At 38.1% G+C, this 21,136-nt stretch overlaps 1 protein-coding gene across 2 annotated transcripts in view; it reads left to right on the top strand.

Moving 5' to 3' along the window:
- The window catches only part of Gart (trifunctional purine biosynthetic protein adenosine-3 Gart), a 529,244-nt gene that overhangs the window by 454,790 nt on the left and 53,318 nt on the right, over nt 1-21,136 (top strand). For both annotated transcript variants that reach the window (XM_067141687.2, XM_067141686.2), the window contains exons 15-17: nt 16,443-16,579; nt 20,054-20,176; nt 20,263-20,520. In XM_067141687.2, coding sequence (XP_066997788.2) covers nt 16,443-16,579; nt 20,054-20,176; nt 20,263-20,520 — 518 coding nt within the window. The remainder of the gene's footprint in view (nt 1-16,442; nt 16,580-20,053; nt 20,177-20,262; nt 20,521-21,136) is intronic.

The following is a 21,136-nucleotide window of genomic DNA, read 5'->3' on the forward strand; positions in this document are numbered from 1 at the left end:
TGGGACTGGATTGAAGTCGGATTGTTTTGTACGTAAATATCAATGATTATGTGTACTGCAAAGTTTCGCCAGTAGACAGCAATAATAATAATAATAATAATAATAATAATAATAATAATAATAATAATAATAATCGTTAGAAGTATTAGAGTGATAAATGAACACGGGTTATGTTTAAATGAATGTTTAATAATAATAATAATTAGTAATAATAATATTTGGTGAATAAGGCACAGACCTGATTTATAGAATTACTTCAAGTAATTCTAATGTGGAGACAACATGGGGCACGTGGAAGCCTTTAATTCGATTAGTAAATTAAATTTTTATATTAATTGTTGATTTCACCTTTTTGGACTCAATAATAATTAAAATAATTTTTTAGAAGCGATAGAGGCACTTGTGTATGATGGTCACACTATGTAGAAGGCCCAGAGTGGGTTAAACCCATTTTTTATTTTGGTAGTCGAGAGGGACAGAAATCCGGCATTAGATAAAATTGAGTCGTACTGATGTTCATAATAAATTAGATGAATCCCGAGGCCTACGCCGTTGTTATATGCCGATTCCAGTGTTATGAGTGGCAGAAGAGTCCACGCACCGCGGATTAATAACTAAATGTTTTGAAGAATCCCATTGGAATAAATGGACTTCAAATGAGAAGGAAAGAATAATTTAGCACTCGCAGGGACTGGATGGAGATTCCCAGCTGCAAGGTGTCATGGGATTTGAGATTTGTCTTGGGAGGACATGGTGTCCCCATAAATTAATAACAGTACGAAATGAAGTAAGGGTGCGGTTCGAATACCGCTATTGTGTCCCGACCGATGTGAAATTTTTTTTGCAAGTTGCTTCACGTCGCACCAACACAGATAGGTCTTACGGCGACGATGGACAGGAAGGAGGTAGGAGTGGGAAGGAAGCGGCCATGGCCTTAATTAACGTACAGCCCCAGCATTTGCCTGGTGTGAAAATGGGAAACCACGGAAAACCATCTTCAGGGCTGCCGACAGTGGGATTCGAACCCACTATCTCCCGAATACTGGATACTGGCCGCAATTAAGCGACTACAGCTATCGAGCTCAGTCGATGTGAAATCAGATCTTGGTTTTTCATGTGGGATTTAACATATGTGACTAAATTCTAAAGATTGGCAATTAAAACTTAAAATTAATAATAATAATAATAATAATAATAATAATAATAATAATAATAATAATAATAATAATAATATTCCAAGTAAATCGTGTCTTAACTGATCGTTTAGTGCCAAACAAGATCGGAACCGTAAAGGGTTATGCATTAAATATAATAATAGTTAACTGCTGTGAAACGAGTGAAATTAATTTAGCATAATACTACTAATAATAATAATGATGATAATAATAATAATAATAATAATAATAATAATAATAATAATAATAATAATAATAATAATAATAATAATAATTTGAAGAAGAAAAAGAAGAATTTACAATATTATATCTGAGCATAATAATAATGGTGAAAAATGAAATTAAAATCTTAAATGGATGATTACAGGTTACAATAATGATAATCTCCAGTGATGAAAATAATAATGATGATGATGATGATGATGATGATAATAATAAAAATCTTTACTTAAATGATTTCCCATATGGATTAATCCGGATGAGGATGTTGACGGAGAAGGGTAGTCAGCTGGCGAAATAATGTAATAATATCAAGTTGTTGTAAATAATAAGCAAAGTTTATGATCTTAAATGTGATGGCGAATCCTTATATCTGGAGGTTTAGGTTAGAGTCCCTTTGTCGTTTCCTTCCGTTAACAGTAGCATATCTTGGGTTAGGAACCTGGGGATGGTATTGTACAATCCCGGGTTGGTCTCATCTCAGTAAAGGTGGAGGCGATGGCATACTTCATGTAATCGCACCCAGCTTGCCAACTGGTAAATGGTCTCGACCATAATTGGTCGTGGTGTTGTCACGAGGGTCGTGTTTCAACCCTCAGCAATCAACGGTTCAACCATCCAAGTGGATGGGTGGTCTAAAATGTCAAATTCATGTGTGTAAAATTTTCAGGAATGACCTAGCTACCCGGTCTGCCTTCCTCCATTGCTGCACTATAAAAGTCACCACTTTTACTTCTTTGGTTGGTGTCTTATGCAGAATTTTATTTTTGTATGGAAAACAAATACCTTTGGATAAAAAAAGAATTTTCCAGGATGTTAAATAACTGGGCTAAATTAAGTAAAATCATCTAGGCCAGGTGCCGGGCCAGTATATAGTCCGGGCCAGGGACCTGGAAGTATAATTGGACCCCCCTCCCCTGTGGGGGCCATGCTTGTTATATTCATACCTTGGTCTACCCCTACCGTTCTTACCCACTACACTTCGCTCAAAAATCAACTAAACAAGTCTCGGGTGTATTAAGGTGTATCCTATCATTCTATCTCTTCTTCTCGTCAAATTTAGCCACAGCGCTCTCTCACTAATTTAAATGCAGTATCTCTTTATTTGTGATTCGATCTATCTATCTCACCTTCAGCATTCCTCTGTAACACCACATTCCAAGAGCTTCCAATCTCTTTCTTTCTGAGCTAGTTATCATCCATGAAATGAAATGGCATTATGGCTTTCAGTGCCGGGAGTGTTCGAGGACAAATTCGGTTGTCACGTGCAGGTGTTTTGAATTGACACCCATAGGCGACCTGCGTGTAGTGATGAGGATGAAATGTTGATGAAGACGACACATACACCCAGTCCCGGGCCAGCGAAATTAACCAATTATGGTTAAAATTCCCAACCCCCCCCCCACCGGGAATCAAACCTGGGTCCCCTGTGACCAAAGGCCAGCACGCTAACCATTTAGCCGTGGAGCCGGACAGTTATCATCCATCTTTCACTTCCATACAATGCCACACTCCAGACAAAAGTCTTCAAAAACATCTTTTTAATTCCTGTATCATTGTTCGAAGTGAGCAAATTTCTTTTCTTAAGAAAAGCCTTCTTTGCTTGTGCTAGCTGCATTTTTTGTCCTCCTTTCCTCTTCCATCATTAGTTTTATCCAAGTAACAGTATTTATCTACTTCCTTCTAGACTTCATTTCCTAATTTAATATTTCCTGCATTACCTGACGTCTTACGATTGCACTCCATTACTTTTGTCTTGGACTTACTCCCGTTTCTCCCGTTCTTCTGCAGTCTCAGATAAAATAACAATATCATCGCCAAATCTCGGGGATTTGATTTTGTCTCTTTGAATTGTGTTTCCCTTTCCAAATTCCTCTTTGATTTCCTTTACTGCCTGTTCTATATTGCTGAATTGCTGCTTTTTTTTTTTTTTCCTTTCTTCGAAGTCCTCAATTCTTATCACTGCAGGCTGATTTTTGTACAGATTATAGATAATTCTTCTTTCTCAGTATCTGATCCTGATCACCTGCAGAATCTTAAATAGCTTGGTCCAATCAGCATTATCAACAGCCTTTTCTATATCTACAAACGCCATGAACGTCGGCTTGTCCTTCTTAATTCGATCCTCTAAGATCAGACGTAAAATCAGGATTGCTGTTTTCTTACATTTCTTCTGAAGCCAAATTGATCTTCTCCAAACTCAGTTTCAACTTGTCTTTCCATTCTTCTGTAAGTAATACGTTTTAAAATTTTGCCGGCGCGAGATATTAAACTAATAGTGCGGTAGTTTTCACGGTTGTCAGCACCAGCTTTCTTTGGAATGGGTAAAACAACATTCTGCCAAAAATCGGATGGCAGTTCTCCTGTCTCATACATCTGACACACTAAATTGAAAAACCTCGCCATGGTGGTTTCACCTAAAGCAGTCAGTAATTCAGAGGGAATGTCATCAATTCCAAGTACCTTGTTCCTATCTAGGTCTCTCAGTGCTCTGTCGAATTCTGACCTCAAAATTGGGTCTCCCATTTAATCAGCTTCAACAGCCTCTTCTTGTTCCAGAACCATATCATCTACATCTTTACCTTGGTACAACTGTTGAATGTTACTGCAATCTTTCTGCATTGTCTTCTTTCTCTAGAAGTGGTTTTCCATCTGAGCTCTTAGTATTCATACACCCAGTTCTCGTTTCTCCAAAGGTGTCCTTGATTTTCCCCAGGACCATACAACCTTCAACATTCTTGCACTTCTCCTTCAGCAATTCTTCCTTAGCTGTCCTGCACTTTCTATCCAATTCATTCTTTAATTGCCTGTATTCTTTTCTGCCCTCTTCATTTTTTGCATTCTTGTATTCTCATTGTTCATCGATCAAGTCTAATATAATAATATAAGAGAATTTATTGGACTCCAACCTATTCAATACATTACAGGATGTTAACATTTTTAGTTAAACATCGTTAAAATGGAGACATGTTTCGCCCTCCATGTGGGGCATCATCAGTCATATCAAAGCACCTCAAAATTAAACCAGACGTCTGGTTGGAAATTATGAACATAATATGTAAGAAAGAATATATTAAAAAACATGTACAAGGTCCTATCCTAAACGAAATAACAATAGACTAGTTACACATAGTAAAATACGCTAGTGGTTTCTTAATATTAAAATGAGGCCATCATATGCACGGTATAAAAATGAAAGTAATCAAAGTCTATATGATATTGAGTTCGATGGTAGTTCTACGTAGTATATACAAATGTTGGGAAAATAAAACACAATTTATAATTACTGTACACTTATTTATAATTGTTAAAATTGATGAGGTAAAACATTCCAATTTGTCTATCTGTAATTTGGTTCCAACCAAAATAATTCGCCCTAGGATTCATGAGGTAGCCAACTCCGTTGGTCACTCTCTATATGAATGGAGTGCACAGCGCAAGTGAACAGCTTTTGTTGATTATAAAATGAGGCTGTGCTAAGACAGAGTTAAAACAACACCAGCTTCAAATGAAGATAGTTAAAAACATCATTAAGTTCTTCCTAGTTGACTAAAGGTTTGCGTATATTTTGTTGTTGAAGTGCGGGAAAGTCAGTTGTTGGTTGAATGGGCAACGGTCGAAAATGTTGTGCAGTGCAGTCGGTGTTCGAGCTGTCCTACATGTGAGGGAAATCTGAAAATGGAGGATTTGTCTTAATTAGTTAAGTGAAATGACGGAAAAAGAGAAAAAAAGGGGAAAATCATTGAGAAATGAAAGATGTGAAAGTTAAAACTTACCTTGAAAGCTGTTGAGCTGTTACCTAATTGCTAGGAGGTTTGTGGAGCACTGGCTGTCGCTAATGTCCTGCTCCTCGTGTTGTACGTGTGACGTCTTAGAGGAGGGGAGTGGATTTTTTTTTTTTGCTAGGGGCTTTACGTCGCACCGACACAGATAGGTCTTATGGCGACGATGGGATAGGAAAGGCCTAGGAGTTGGAAGGAAGCGGCCGTGGCCTTAATTAAGGTACAGCCCCAGCATTTGCCTGGTGTGAAAATGGGAAACCACGGAAAACCATTTTCAGGGCTGCCGATAGTGGGATTCGAACCTACTATCTCCCGGATGCAAGCGCACAGCCGCGTGCGGGAGTGGATTTGAGAAGGCGGGGCTGTGGGTATGTGATTGGCGCTTGGGGAGGAGTTGTGTGTATTGGAGGGAGAATAGGGGCGTGATGAGTTGAGCGGCTTGGTGGGGGTGCTTGGAGAGCTTGTTTTGAGGACGTTAACAAGTCTTTTGTCTTTCAGATTTAAACTATTGAGCGAAAATATTAATTGTTCGTAAAGAGGTCTTCGGTTGTCTATTGGATCATTTAAATTTTTATTCTTATTATATTTTTGGTCCAAAAAAAATGTATAAATTTTCGAACTCGGTCATGAGCCTGCCTTTATCTAGTCTTTTTAAAATTTGGAGATCCTGTTCGATTGTGGTAAAACTATGTCCGGTGTCTTTCATATGGATGCTCATGGCTGAGTGTTTATTATGCTTTTGGGCATTGAAATGTTCTGCATATCTAATTGCAAAGCTTCTACCAGTTTGACCGATATATGAACTGTTACATTCAGCACATTTCAGTCTATAAATGCCAGAGCCCGAAAATTTATTGTTGTCCGAGTTTATCTTATTGTGTTTGAAAAATAGCTTTTGATTAGAATTATGGGTCTTATAGGCTACCCTAATATCATGTTTTTTTAAAGGGGTAGCAATTTGATGTGTAATGGGGTTAATGTAGGTGAAAGATGCATATTTAGGCTTATTAATTTTTATTGGGGAGAGGTTCGTGGCCAATTTCAATTTCACTTTATTGATTATTTTCTGTATGATTGAGGGATTGTATCCATTGAAAACAGCTATTTCTTTTATGGTACTTATTTCTTTTTTTAAATTGACGGTTGACATAGGAATTTTTAACGCTCTGTACATTAAACTGTAAAACGAGGCTTGTTTGTGCGATTGTGGGTGAAGAGAATTTTGTTTTATGGTTGTGGGAGTGAATGAAGGTTTTCTGTGAATCTGGAAATTGAAATCAAATTAATCTTAGGGCGAATTATTTTGGTTGGAGCCAAATTACAGATAGACAAATTGGAATGTTTTACCTCATCAATTTTAACAATTATAAATAAGTGTACAGTAATTATAAATTGTGTTTTATTTTGCCAACATTTGTATATACTACGTAGAACTACCATCGAACTCAATATCATATAGACTTTGATTACTTTCATTTTTATACTGTGCATATGATGGCCTCATTTTAATATTAAGAAACCACTAGCGTATTTTACTGTGTGTAACTAGTCTATTGTTATTTCGTTTAGGATAGGACCTTGTACATGTTTTTTAATATATTCTTTCTTACATATTATGTTCATAATTTCCAACCAGACGTCTGGTTTAATTTTGAGGTGCTTTGATATGACTTATGATGCCCCACATGGAGGGCAAAACATGTCTCCATTTTAACGATGTTTAACTAAAAATGTTAACATCCTGTAATGTATTGAATAGGTTGGAGTCCAATAAATTCTCTTATATTATTATTGAGATTCTTTCAATACGGAAAATAAAATGATTTTGATTACTTGTAACAAGTCTAATATCTCGTGAGTTATCCATTGATTGTTAGCTGATGTTTCCTTTCTTCCTAACAGTTCTTCAGCAGTCATTCTGACCCTATTTTTTATGACTGTCCATTCTTAGTCTATTGTGTTTCCTTCAGCCTTTCATTTAGTCCGTGTGCAACAAGTTCCTTGAAAAAAATCCCTCACACTCTTTACTTTCAACGTGTCTAGACTTCATCTTATTGCATTCGTTCCCTTCTTCAGTTTCTTCAGCTTCAGATGGTATTTCATGAGCAACAAGTTGTGATCAGAGTCAGTGTCCACTCCTGGGAAAGTTTTGCAATCTCATACCTGGTTTCTGAATCTCTGCCTGATCATAATGAAGTATATTTGGTACCTTCCAGTGTCGTGAGGTTTCATCCACGTATACAGCCATCTTTTGTGGTGATTGAACCAAGTATTAGCAAGGACTAAATTGTAATTGGTGCAGAATACAATCAGTCAACTTCCTCTTTCATTCCTTTGTCCCAATCGAAATTCTCCTACTGTATTACTTTCTCTTGCTTGGCCTACCACTGCATTCCTGTGTCCCATTGCAATTAGATTCTCATCACCTTTTACACTTTGCATTAAATCCTCTATCTCTTCATATATTTTTTTGATTTCCTCATCATCTGCTGAACTAGTAGGTATATAGAACTGCACTATTGTGGTGGGCATTGGTGAAGTGTCTATCTTGACAACAATAATCCTTTCACCATGCTAGTCATAATAGCTTACCCACTACCTTATTTTCTTATTCATTACTAGCAAGATACCCGTGCTTCGCTACGGTATCATACTGAAATAATTGAATGCTTATTGTTTTATATATAAAATCCGCCGAAATTCGCGATCTGACTCGTTTACTGCGAGAGTCCGCCAAAATTCGCGATCTGAGTCATTTTCTAATAGATTATGGCAAGTTTCCTCCCATTCTTCAATCTTTCTTTCCAACAATCGATTTCGTACTTCCCGGGCTAGGTCCAGGTATTCCACTCGGTCAGTTGGGCCCCTAAATCTTTGCCATCTTTTCCTATAAGCATTTTTAAAATGGATCAAATCCTTCAGGAGATCCAGCGTGGTGTCGTCTTGGGTGCCTTGGCGGTACTGAACCCGCGGCTGGACTGCATTCTCAGTCATTACCCATCCAGGACCGTTTCCAGCGCGGTCCGCACATTTGACGACGGTCCAGAACATTACTATTATTATTATTATTGTTATTATTAGATGTTCTGGACCCCATAGCAAGATGCAAGACCGCTACTTGGCGGTAAATTACATCTACTGCCATTGTCATTGTTGACAATGTGACCAGACCAGCACCATTGTCGCGCATAGGCAAGTGTGCGAAATTTCTAGCGATATGAATTACATACTTCCATGCATTATTGACTTTATTATAGAGGTGAAAAATTTGACGGTCAATCTCATTCCTATTGTATATTTCAAATGTGTTTAAATTTTTATATATATGCCAGGAGAATCTACTGTAATCTAAGAACGTTCTCCGAAGGAAAAATGGCTGTTGAAAACAAACCCAGGAAGGATTAAAAATGATTGGTTTATGATTAGAATAAGTACATAGTAAATCTACAGCCTGTTTCCAGTCATTTGACAGGGTCAGGAATGGAATGAATAAAGCCCCATCTAGCGGCGACAATAGGAATTGTACCGGCTGCCGAAGCACTCCTATGGGGCAATGATCGATGAATGACAAATGAAATGAAATATTGGACAGTGTTGCTGGAATGAATGATGACAGGGAAAACCGGAGTATCCGGAGAAAAACCTGTCCCGCCTCCGTTTTGTCCAGCACGAATGTCTCATGGAGTGAGCGGAATTTGAACCACGGAACCCAGCTGTGAGAGGCTGGCGCGCTGCCGCCTGAGCAACAGAGGCTCCTTATAAGTACATTATGAACAGTAAAATCAATTGGTCTCACCTCCTTTTAGACCCCACCGCCGTTAAGTTTATTTACACCCCCCCCCCAAAAAAAATTGAAAGAAGGTGTGTTTCTTTATGTTTAAAGGAGATTCCAAACACCAATGTTCACGTCTATTACCTTCAGTTTTGAGATATAAGTATTCCCATAAAAATAATTCACTTTTTTCACTTCCTTTCCCACTCCCCCCCCCCCCCCCCCGCCCCCAAGTGAATTTTCCGGCAAAAAATACTTGTTTCTTTAATAGTAAAGGATCTTCTAAATACCAATTATCATGACTCTAACTTCTTCAGTTTTTGATTTATGTGTCCTCATGAAAGGGATTCAACTCCTTTTCGCTCCCACCCCCCAAGATGGTTTTCCCCCCAAAACGCGTTTTTCTTTGTTTTTAAAGGAAATCCAAATACCAATTTTCACGTCTGTAACAACTTTAGTTTTTATTATATGTATGTATTTTCACACAATTCAGTCAATTAATTGTTCAATTCTTTCACCCCCCCCTTCATTGGGTTTCCAAGAATACATGTTTCTTTACTTTTAAAGCAGATTCCAAATATCAAATTTCACGTCTGTAATATCTTCATTTATGAGATATCAGTAGCCTAATTAAAATAATTCAACACCATTTTCAGTCACTTTTACCCCCTCTCCACCCAAGTGGTATTTCCGAAAACTAAAATTACATGTTTCTTTATTTTTAATAGAGATAAAAATACCATTTTTCACTTCTGTAACATGTTAAGGTTTTGAGATATATTGTAGAAATTCTCATTTTAAAATTTCACCCTCTTTAGTTCCCCTTAAGTGGAGTTTCAAAAACAATTCACCTATGTTTCTTTACATTTTAATTATATTCCAAATACTCACTTTTTACGTCTGTAATATTTTACGTTTCTCAGATATTCTGTAGATATAGTCTTTCAAAAGATTCACCCCAATTTGTCACTCCTGTTTAACTGCCATTAATTGGATTTTCCAAAAACAACAAAATATGTGTTTCTTTATTTTTAAAGGAGACCCCATATATAAATTTTCAGTTCTGTAATATCTTCAGTTTCTGAGATATATGTATCTTCATTAAAGGCATTCAACCCATAATTCACCCTTTTACACCCTTCCTATACAGAAAACAAACAAAAAATGTGTTCCTTTATTTTTAAAGGAGATTCTAAATACCAATTTTTACATCTGTAAGCTTTTAAAGTTTTAAGATGTAGACACACTCATTTTAAAAATTCATCCCCCTTTTCACCCCCGATTATTTGAATTTTCCAAAAACGAAAAAATACATGTTTCTTTATTTTTAAAGGAGACCCCAAACACCAATTTTCAGGTCCGTAATATCTTCAGTTTCTGAGATATAAGTATCCTCATTAAAGGCACTCAACCCCTTTTCCACCCCTCCTATTGGAATTTTCCAAAAAAAATATGTGTTTCTTTATTTTTAATAAAGATTCTAAATACAAATTTTTACATGTGTAAACTTTCAAAGGTTTGAGATATAGATGCACTCATTTTAAAAATTCACCCCCCTTTTCACCCTCCCATTAATTGGATTTCCCAAAAACAAAAAAATACGTGTTTCTTTTATTTTTAAAAGAGATCAAAAGTACCAGTTTTCAGGTCTGTGATATCTTCAGTTTCTGCTATATAAGTATCGGTATCCTGATTAAATTCATTTGTTGTGTGTCCTTTGCGCTCCTAGTTCTGCGCCAGCCAGCACCGCGCACGCCGCAGCTTGGATTATTCGAGACTCTACAAGACGACTCCAGTGTGCTTGCTTGTGACGTCAGTCTGCACTATAAAAGGAGCACCTTGCAGCCACTTAGTAGGACTCCCCAGTGTCCAGCACCAGATTACACTGAACGTCGAACACTGAGGTTATCCCTCTTAAACATGTGTCTCGGCCAGGTGGACTGAATTCTGGTTGTATGAGGTTTCACCTCAGGTCACTGCCTCAGTTCCCATTACTACAGCCACGTCGAGCCCCATGCCTGTAATCTACACATCCTCAGTCCTCACTCAGGCTCCGACACCTACATTAGATTCTCTAATTGTGAATATTCATGTCATTTCATGACAAGCCAATGGAAATAACTGCATTATGTTAGTAGGAACTTTCATGGCAAGTTACGCTTATAAAACCGATAGTTTTCGACTATCATGTACTTACCTTTTTACAGACTATCTCATCAAGATAGCTTCGAGTGTACATAAAGTTAATGTGTATAAAGTGTACATTTCTACTGACTCTCAGTCTACTATCAAGATTAGTTACTTGCGATTTTACTCAGCTTCAAGAAAAGTTTAAGTTAAATTCATGTATATATTGTATAAAGTCATATTGAAGCAATAAATTTATGTTGTGTTCCAGTATACCTGATCTTGTATACAACAGCATTCAACCCCTTTTTCACCCCTCCTATTGGGGTTCTCTGAAAACAAAAAAATACGTGTTTCCTTATTTTTAAAGAAGATTCTAAATACCAATTTTTACATCTGTAAACTTTTAAAGTTTTGAGATATAGATACACTCATTTTAAAATTTCACCTTCCTTTTCACCCCCTTAGCGACGGAACATCCAAAAATCCTCTCTTAGCGAGCACTTTTCTCTTGTATGAATATATCCCCAAAATTTCATTTCTTTATGTCCAGTAGTTTTGGCTCGGCGATGATGAATCAGTCAGTCAGTCAGGACAAGTTATATATATATATATATAGATTAAACCAACTCCTGCATTTCCCCTGTTCGATTTTGTGTTGATAATTCTGTAGTCGCCTGACCGAAAATCCTGCTCTTCCTGCCAACGTACTTTGCTTACACACACCAACTACATCTAACTTAAGTCTATCCATCTGCCTTTCCAGATTTTCTAACCTACCACAGCTATTCAAATTTCTAACATTCCATGCCCCGACTCACAGAATGTCTATATCCATCTTCCTGATGATTGTCCCCTTGTGTAGTCCCCACCCGGAGAACCAAATGGGGGACTATTTTACCTCCGGAATATTTTACCCAGGAGGAAGCCATCATCAGTATATCATTCATACGGAGAGAGCTGCATGTCCTCGAGATTTAGTTACGGCTGTAGTTTTCCGTTGCTTTCAGCCGTGTAGCAGTATAAACACAGCTAGGCCATGTTGAGTATTATTACAAGGCCATATCAGTCAATCATCTACGTTGCCACCCTTGCAACTTCAAAAAGGCTGCTACACCCCTTTCGATGAACAATTCGTTAGTCTAGTCTCTCGACAGATATCTATCTGATTTGGTTGCACCTGCGGCTCAGCTATCTGCTTCATTTGGATGCGCAAGCCTCCTTACCACATCAAGGTTGCATGGTTCACAGGGGAGTGTACTAATAGCAAGATATTTTATTCTTGGGGACACCTTAAAACTTTCAGCTTATCCCGGTTATTCTTGGGGTCGCTGGAGCCACCAAGGCTCATTGTGGTGGTTGGAGGTTTAGGACGGGTGCTCTTCCGTATGCCACATGATTCTTGAGATGAAAATCAGGACCCAGGATTGACCAGGATTTTAACCCAGCCTTCCACGGTGGAAGCCAGCAGCTAAACCACTGAGCTGATCACACACTCCTGATTTTTGGGACACCTTAAATTAATATAATCCTTTTAATAGAAGAAAAGAGGCAGCACGATTCCAAATTTAGAAGTAGTACTGGGGTGGTGCCCTGCCCTGCCCTGCCCCAGCACCACTACATTCCTGATCCAGCCACCGCCTTGCCAAATATTTTGGGAACCTGTTAATTCTCTTCGCACCAGGCGAGTTGTCCGTGCGGTTAAGGTCGCGCAGTTTTGAGGTTGTATTCGAGAGTTAGTGGATTTGAACGCCACTGTCAGAAGCCCTTAAGGTGGTTTTCCACGGATTCCTTCCAACTCCTAGCCCTTCAATCAATCAATCAATCAATACTGATCTGCATTTAGGGCAGTCGCCCAGGTGGCAGATTCCCTATCTGTTGTTTTCCTAGCCTTTTCCGAAATGATTTCAAAGAAATTGGAAATTTATTGAACATCTCCCTTGGTAAGTTATTCCAATCCCTAACTCCCCTTCCTATAAATGAATATTTGCCCCAGTTTGTCCTCTTGAATTCCAACTTTATCTTCATATTGTGATCTTTCCTACTTTTATAGACGCCATTCAAACTTATTCGTCTACTAATGTCATTCCACGCCATCTCTCCGCTGACAGCTCGGAACATACCACTTAGTCGAGCAGCTCTTCTTCTTTCTCTCAATTCTTCCCAACCCAAACATTGCAACATTTTTGTAACGCTACTCTTTTGTCGGAAATCACCCAGAACAAATCGAGCTGCTTTTCTTTGGATTTTTTCCAGTTCTTGAATCAGGTAATCCTGGTGAGGGTCCCATACACTGGAACCATACTCTAGTTGGGGTCTTACCAGAGACTTATATGCACTCTCCTTTACATCCTTACTACAACCCCTAAACACCCTCATAACCATGTGCAGAGATCGGTACCCTTTATTTACAATCCCATTTATGTGATTACCCCAGTGAAGATCTTTCCTTATATTAACACCTAGATACTTACAATGATCCCCAAAAGGAACTTTCACCCCATCAACGCAGTAATTAAAACTGAGAGGACTTTTCCTATTCGTGAAACTCACAACCTGACTTTTAGCCCCGTTTATCAACATACCATTGCCTGCTGTCCATCTCACAATATTTTCGAGGTCACGTTGCAGTTGCTCACAATCTTGTAACTTATTTATCACTCTATAGAGAATAACATCATCCGCAAAAAGCCTTACCTCCGATTCCACTCCTTTACTCATATCATTTATATATATAAGAAAACATAAAGGTCCGATAACACTGCCCTGAGGAACTCCCCTCTCGACTATTACAGGGTCAGACAAAGCTTCACCTACTCTAACTCTCTGAGATCTATTTTCTAGAAATATAGCAACCCATTCAGTCACTCTTTTGTCTACTCCAATTGCACTCATTTTTGCCAGTAGTCTCCCATGATCCACCCTATCAAATGCTTTAGACATGTCAATCGCGATACAGTCCATTTGACCTCCAGAATCCAAGATATCTGCTATATCTTGCTGGAATCCTACAAGTTGAGCTTCAGTGGAATAACCTTTCCTAAAACCGAATTGCCTTCTATCGAACCAGTTATTAATTTCACAAACATGTCTAATATAATCAGAAAGAATGCCTTCCCAAAGCTTACATACAATGCATGTCAAACTTACTGGCCTGTAATTTTCAGCTTTATGTCTATCACCCTTTCCTTTATACACAGGGGCTACTATAGCAACTCTCCATTCATCTGGTATAGCTCCTTCGGCCAAACAATAATCAAATAAGTACTTCAGATATGGTACTATATCCCAACCCATTGTCTTTAGTATATCCCCAGAAATCTGATCAATTCCAGCCGCTTTTCTAGTTTTCAACTTTTGTATCTTATTGTAAATGTCATTGTTATCATATGTAAATTTTATTACTTCTTTGGCCTTAGTCTCTTCCTCTATCTTGACATTATCCTTGTAACCAACAATCTTTACATACTGCTGACTGAATACTTCTGCCTTTTGAAGATCCTCACATACACACTCCCCTTGTTCATTAATTATTCCTGGAATGTCCTTCTTGGAACCTGTTTCTGCCTTAAAATACCTATACATACCCTTCCATTTTTCACTAAAATTTGTATGACTGCCAATTATGCTTGCCATCATGTTATCCTTAGCTGCCTTCTTTGCTAGATTCAATTTTCTAGTAAGTTCCTTCAATTTCTCCTTACTTCCACAGCCATTTCTAACTCTATTTCTTTCCAGTCTGCACCTTCTTCTTAGTCTCTTTATTTCTCTATTATAATAAGGTGGGTCTTTACCATTCCTTACCACCCTTAAAGGTACAAACCTGTTTTCGCATTCCTCAACAATTTCTTTAAACCCATCCCAGAGTCTGTTTACATTTTTATTTACCGTTTTCCACCGATCATAGTTACTTTTTAGAAAATGCCTCATACCTGCTTTATCAGCCATATGGTACTGCCTAACAGTCCTACTTTTAAGACCTTCCTTTCTATCACATTTATTTTTAACTACCACAAAAACAGCTTCATGATCACTAATACCATCTATTACTTCAGTTTCCCTATAGAGCTCATCTGGTTTTATCAGCACCACATCCAAAATATTCTTCCCTCTGGTTGGTTCCATCACTTTCTGAATCAGCTGTCCTTCCCATATTAACTTATTTGCCATTTGTTGGTCATGCTTCCTGTCGTTCGCATTTCCTTCCCAATTGACATCTGGCAAATTCAGATCTCCCGCTACAATCACATTTCTTTCCATGTCGTTTCCCACATAGCTGACTATCCTATCAAATAATTCCGAATCCGCATCAGTGCTACCCTTTCCCGATCTGTACACTCCAAATATATCAAGTTGCCTATTATCTTTAGAAATGAGCCTTACACCTAGAATTTCATGTGTCTCATCTTTAACTTTTTCGTAGCTTACAAATTCTTCTTTCACCAGAATGAAAACTCCCCCTCCCACCTTTCCTATCCTATCTCTACGATACACACTCCAGTGCCGTGAGAAAATTTCTGCATCCATTATATCATTTCTCAGCCATGATTCAACTCCTATTACAATATCTGGTAAATATATATCTATTAAATTACTTAATTCTATTCCTTTCTTTACAATACTTCTACAGTTCAGCACTAACAATTTTATGTCATCCCTGCTTGATTTCCAGTTCCCTGTTTCCTTATCACCGCTCCCTAGGTCATCCCGTTTCCCTGAATGTACCTCCCTATTACCCTTCCAAACAAATTTTTTTTTTTTTTTTGCTAGGGGCTTTACGTCGCACCGACACAGATAGGTCTTATGGCGACGATGGGATAGGAAAGGCCTAGGAGTTGGAAGGAAGCGGCCGTGGCCTTAATTAAGGTACAGCCCCAGCATTTGCCTGGTGTGAAAATGGGAAACCACGGAAAACCATCTTCAGGGCTGCCGATAGTGGGATTCGAACCTACTATCTCCCGGATGCAAGCTCACAGCCGCGTGCCTCTACGCGCACAGCCAACTCGCCCGGTCCAAACAAATTTCCTAACTTATACGTACCACTGCGGTTTAAATGAAGGCCATCCGAGCGCAGATCCCTATCTCCTACCCACCCATTAGGATCTAGAAATTTCACTCCCAGTTTCCCACATACCCACTCCATAGTCTGATTTAAATCCCCAATCACCCTTTCCTATCCCATCACCACCATAAAACCTATCTAACTGTGCAGTGTGATGTAAAGCAAAATTGTAAAAATAAGTAAATAAAGAAACCCGTCGCATTACCTTTTCAAGTTCCTGCTATTCAAAGTTCTTTTAAAAGGTATATGAACTACTGCCTACGAAGGACAATTCACAATTTTTTTTGCAACAACTTTTTTTCCAGGTAAAGTCATCGTTGGTAACTTTGTACCAGTGATGGAAGATACAATGCGGCCATTTATAAAGCCAGTTGTAATGTCCCTAGCGCCTCCTTCAAAGAGAGTTGGTGTACTCATCTCTGGCAGTGGAACAAATCTTCAGGTAATGAAGAAAGAGAAATAAATGTTATTTTACCTCAGAAGAAACAACCTCTGATTTTCTAGATCAGTACCTGTCTCTCTTATTTCTTATGTATCCAGAATTAGTTCATTAATTCATGACATGCTTAGTTTAAAAAAAAAAAAAAAATAGATAATTAATTATTATTTATATGCTTAAATATGTGATAATAGTGAAATTAATTTAATGAAAATATGAATAATCTACAGCACTTGACAGATGTCATCTGTACTATGTCTTACTATGCCTAAGATGTGGTGAAATTTATCACCAAATTTTACTATCCATCACACTTGAGTGATAATTTTCCTGGAACACTGATGTGTATTGCAGATATTACTGTTCCATATCATACAGGTCAGCTAAGCAATTTATAGCGTGGCATATCATTGACATTCACCTCAGTACAGTGTAGTCATTATGTTGTCCTAGCCATTGCATGGGAGATTTTGGAAATAAAAATCACATCCCTATAGGTCAGATTACTTGTAGAATTAGATGCCCCGTAGCTATGATTACAATATCAAGGGTAATGTAAAATTGTATGCTTGCTTGCTTGCTTGCTTGCTTGCTTGCTTGCTTGCTTGCTTGCTACGTATGGGAGTAAATGAGCAGCACTCCCATTTGAGAGATGAGGGACTCCTTGAAAATAACTTAGCGAATGAAATGGAATTCGATGGAGAGCTATCAATATTATTTGGGGCTTATAGAAGAAATAAAGTAGAACTGGCTGAGTCAGCAAAGATGTCTTAGAAGTTAATGATTATTACCCTTTTGTAATAGTCTTCATATGCTCTTCAGATTTACCAAGCGAGTTAGCCAGGTTTTACTTACAACACTACATGTTTCTACCTGATTGTAATATTTTTTATGATTAACCCTAGAGAGCTAACACTTCGTCAGAATGACTATGCCCATGATATAATATCTCTCTCTCATCACCTCTTGTCGCAACCTCAGCCGCTTAGCTCCTTCAGTACCTTCATTTGTCCGTTACATCGGTCGCGTTGGAAACCTGTCTTGTTAGTGAGTAGTCTTTTTGATGAAGCCTTAGCTTTGCCATAAGTATAATTCACTTTTCAACTGAAGTTGCAGGATTGGGCTCTTTTATTTGAACCTAGTTAGCAGGAATCCTTTCTGGTCTCTGTCTAGTTATTGAATCACAGACCTTTTGGATGTTTTCATTTGAAATTCCTGTCAAATATGGCATCTACTGAAACCTCTTCCACAGAAAAGATTGTGAAATGGCTAGAGGAGATTGAAGGTAAGAATGATAGCGAGAATAGTGGCAGTGGAACCAAAGACAGTGTAGAAGAAGATGATATAGCGAGAATAGTGGCCGTGGAACCAAAGACAGTGTAGAAGAAGATGACACGTTATCGGGTGGCAATTTCACTGACACCAGTTTTGACCCTCACAACGTAAAGGTAATATCTCGTCATTCCTTGGGCTCAAGCTCTGAGGAAATTAAATGCTCTATAGAAGGACTAGATCAGCCAGATACCATGGCTTGTACAACAGATCCTTATATAATATTAGGCAGTAAAAGTAGTCTAGTGGGAAAGAATGGGCACCGTTGGTCTGCTGTTCCACTGAGACCACCAAATACCCACTCAGCAGCTAGGAAAATTATTCATTATAGGCAGGGACCAAAAGACAGAGCAAAAAAATGTGAACTCGCTAAGGGAAGCATTTTCCTTATATTTTACCCAGACAATGTGTGATAAAATAATCAAGCACGCTAATGAAAATATTGCAGCAGATCGTGCAAATTGTATCGTCCAAAGTGCAACTGTGTCTGATTTGTGTGGAGAAGAATTTGATGCATTTTTAAGTGTTTTGATACTATCTGCTGTTTAGAAGAATAACCCCATTTCTACAATAGAGATGTTCAATGCAGAATATTCAGGGATGAGATACAAAGCCACAATGGGTGGTGACAGATTTGACTTCCTTTATGATTGTTTATGTTTTGATTACTAGACACCAAGGCTTAAGAGGAAAGAAACAGACAATTCATGATTGATGCAATGCCATATCATGGTAAAAACACTGCTCCTGCTAATCAACCAGTAGCGGATTTCTTTGTGAAAGCCTTAACAAAGAGTGTCCATGGAAGCAACCGCAACATAACAATGGACAATTGGTTCATGTCTGTTCCCTTGGTAACTTAGCTGTTGTAACCACCATATAACTTGACAACATTCATAAGAATAAACAAGAAATTCCACCTGCCTTACTGAATCATGCGGCACATCTTTGTTTTGTTTTGACCAAGAGAAAACACTTGTGTCGTACAAAACCAAGCCGAACAACAGAGTTCAATCCAACATCAAAGAAACCGATTATGATTGACAATTATAATGACATGAAGACTGGTGTGGACATGCTAGAACAGATGAACAATCAAATGAACTGTAGTAGAAAGACAAGATGATGGCCACTCTGTGTCTTCTTTGGTTTGTTGAATATTACTCTAGTGAACTCTTATGTGATCTGTGTTCACAATGATTTCAACAATAAAGAAAAGCCTTTGACTTGGAGGCAATTTGCAAAAGAGTTGCAATATGAACTTACTTGCCTTGGAATGTGCCACGTATGCTGCGATCGTCTGTGGCAGAAATACTTCATCTGAATATGCCTGCAGATGAAGCAAAAGGTCCTGAATCAAGAAAATGCAAGGTATGTGCCTTCTGCCCAAGCAAGTAATGGAGGATGACAAAAGTGTATTGTTGTCATTGTTCCAGAGCTGTATGTGCAAAAAAGCAAGCAAGATGCTGTTTGGAATACAGCAGTGGGCGATAAATATGGGCAGAATGTTTGTGTATTTTGATAAGAGTCTATGAAAGAAATTTATATGTAAAATACATAAATATGTAGCAATAAGTCATTTTTACATTGCAAAACATTTGTTCGTCAAAATGACTACGCATTAGCTTTAACGTTCCTTGTCTCTCACGTTAGCTAACTAGGGTTAAGGAAACCTGAAAAAGATGTGGATGATTCATCTTTAGATGAATACCATGTTGTAACTTGATGTCAAGCAGGTTCAGCATATTACCTGTGTTGATCATTAACCAGTCAATTTAATAATTTACTACACAGACAAACTTAAAGTAATATGATGCTCTCACCTACATAGTCACGACCAGTACAGTAGCATGTAAGCAGAGAATTCATCACAGTCTTGGCAGATACTTCAGATTACTGAACAATTTTTCAGACAAATGAACATCACCAGTAAATTCAAAGGACTGTACACAACACGTCACAGAATTTTAGTGCAGATTTATTTGCGCTAACCCAGCTGCTTTCTTTCTTTGATTATAGTTTTGATAATTAAGTAACATGCTCTTATAACTGGACTTACATTTACTGTGCAGTGTGAGATGTTTAATAGTATAGATTCTGAATTTCTCTCAGACTAATTTTAATCTCCTTTAATCTTCTTTATAGGCTCTAATTGATGCTACATCTGACTTGGCTTATGGTTCAGGAGCTGAAATTGTACTTGTGATTTCTAACAAGCCAGGTGTAGAAGGCCTTAGAAGAGCTGAGCGAGCTAATATACCTACTATGGTGAGTTTTATTAATTTCTTGCGATACATAAATGAAGTGAGACTCTATTCTTTGTTCTTAATCTATTTGCTTTGGAATTTCTGCAGGTTATACGACATGGAGATTATACTTCAAGACTTGACTTTGACATGGCTTTGAACTCTGCATTGAAGGCTGCAGGAGTGGAGATTGTATGTCTTGCAGGATTCATGCGCGTTCTGACAGGCGAGTTTGTGAGATTGTGGCATGGTCACTTAATCAACATCCATCCTTCATTGTTACCACTTTTCAAAGGAACACATGCTCATCGTCAAGCCCTTCAAGCCGGGGTGCGTGTAACAGGATGCACAGCACATTTTGTTGAGGTAATTTATTCGAATCTATTTTTCAATCCTGATGCCTTGAAAAATAGGACTACTTTCAGTTATATATTTTTAGTTTGTTGTTATTTATTTTCCTGCTCTGGTAGTAGTTTAATTGAAGGAAATCCAGTAAGGAATTCACATATCAGTCTCTAAAATGTGTACACATGAAGAAGATAATAATCAGTCGTATTCTTCAAAACATGGAGCCTGTAGGTCGACCAGAACATATAGTGCAGTGTGCTGGAAACCCGATACAGTAAGCACCTAAATAAAGAGAGTAACCATACTGAACAGCCACATATGAAGCTAATTGGGCAAGTAATTCGCCATGCAAATGCTAAAAATATGTCTGGGGTATGGTATCCCATGTTCGCTGTATATTTTGACATTGCTGGGCTGGAGGTCATTGCCTTCCCAGGTATGGTTGGATGATAGGATTGATGTCACAGGTGAATGAAGCTCTTGTCAGTGTCTCCTAAATGACTACCAGACAAAATTGGGATTTGTTGCTTATTGATCCCACACGACAATTATAGAAGAGAACAAGCCCAGCTCAAGCTGAAGAAATTGCCTATATATCCAGGCGCCATTCTAAACACTATGTGATGGTATTGCC

This window comes from Anabrus simplex, chromosome 2, assembly GCF_040414725.1.
Source record: "Anabrus simplex isolate iqAnaSimp1 chromosome 2, ASM4041472v1, whole genome shotgun sequence".
Lineage (NCBI taxonomy): Eukaryota > Metazoa > Arthropoda > Insecta > Orthoptera > Tettigoniidae > Anabrus > Anabrus simplex.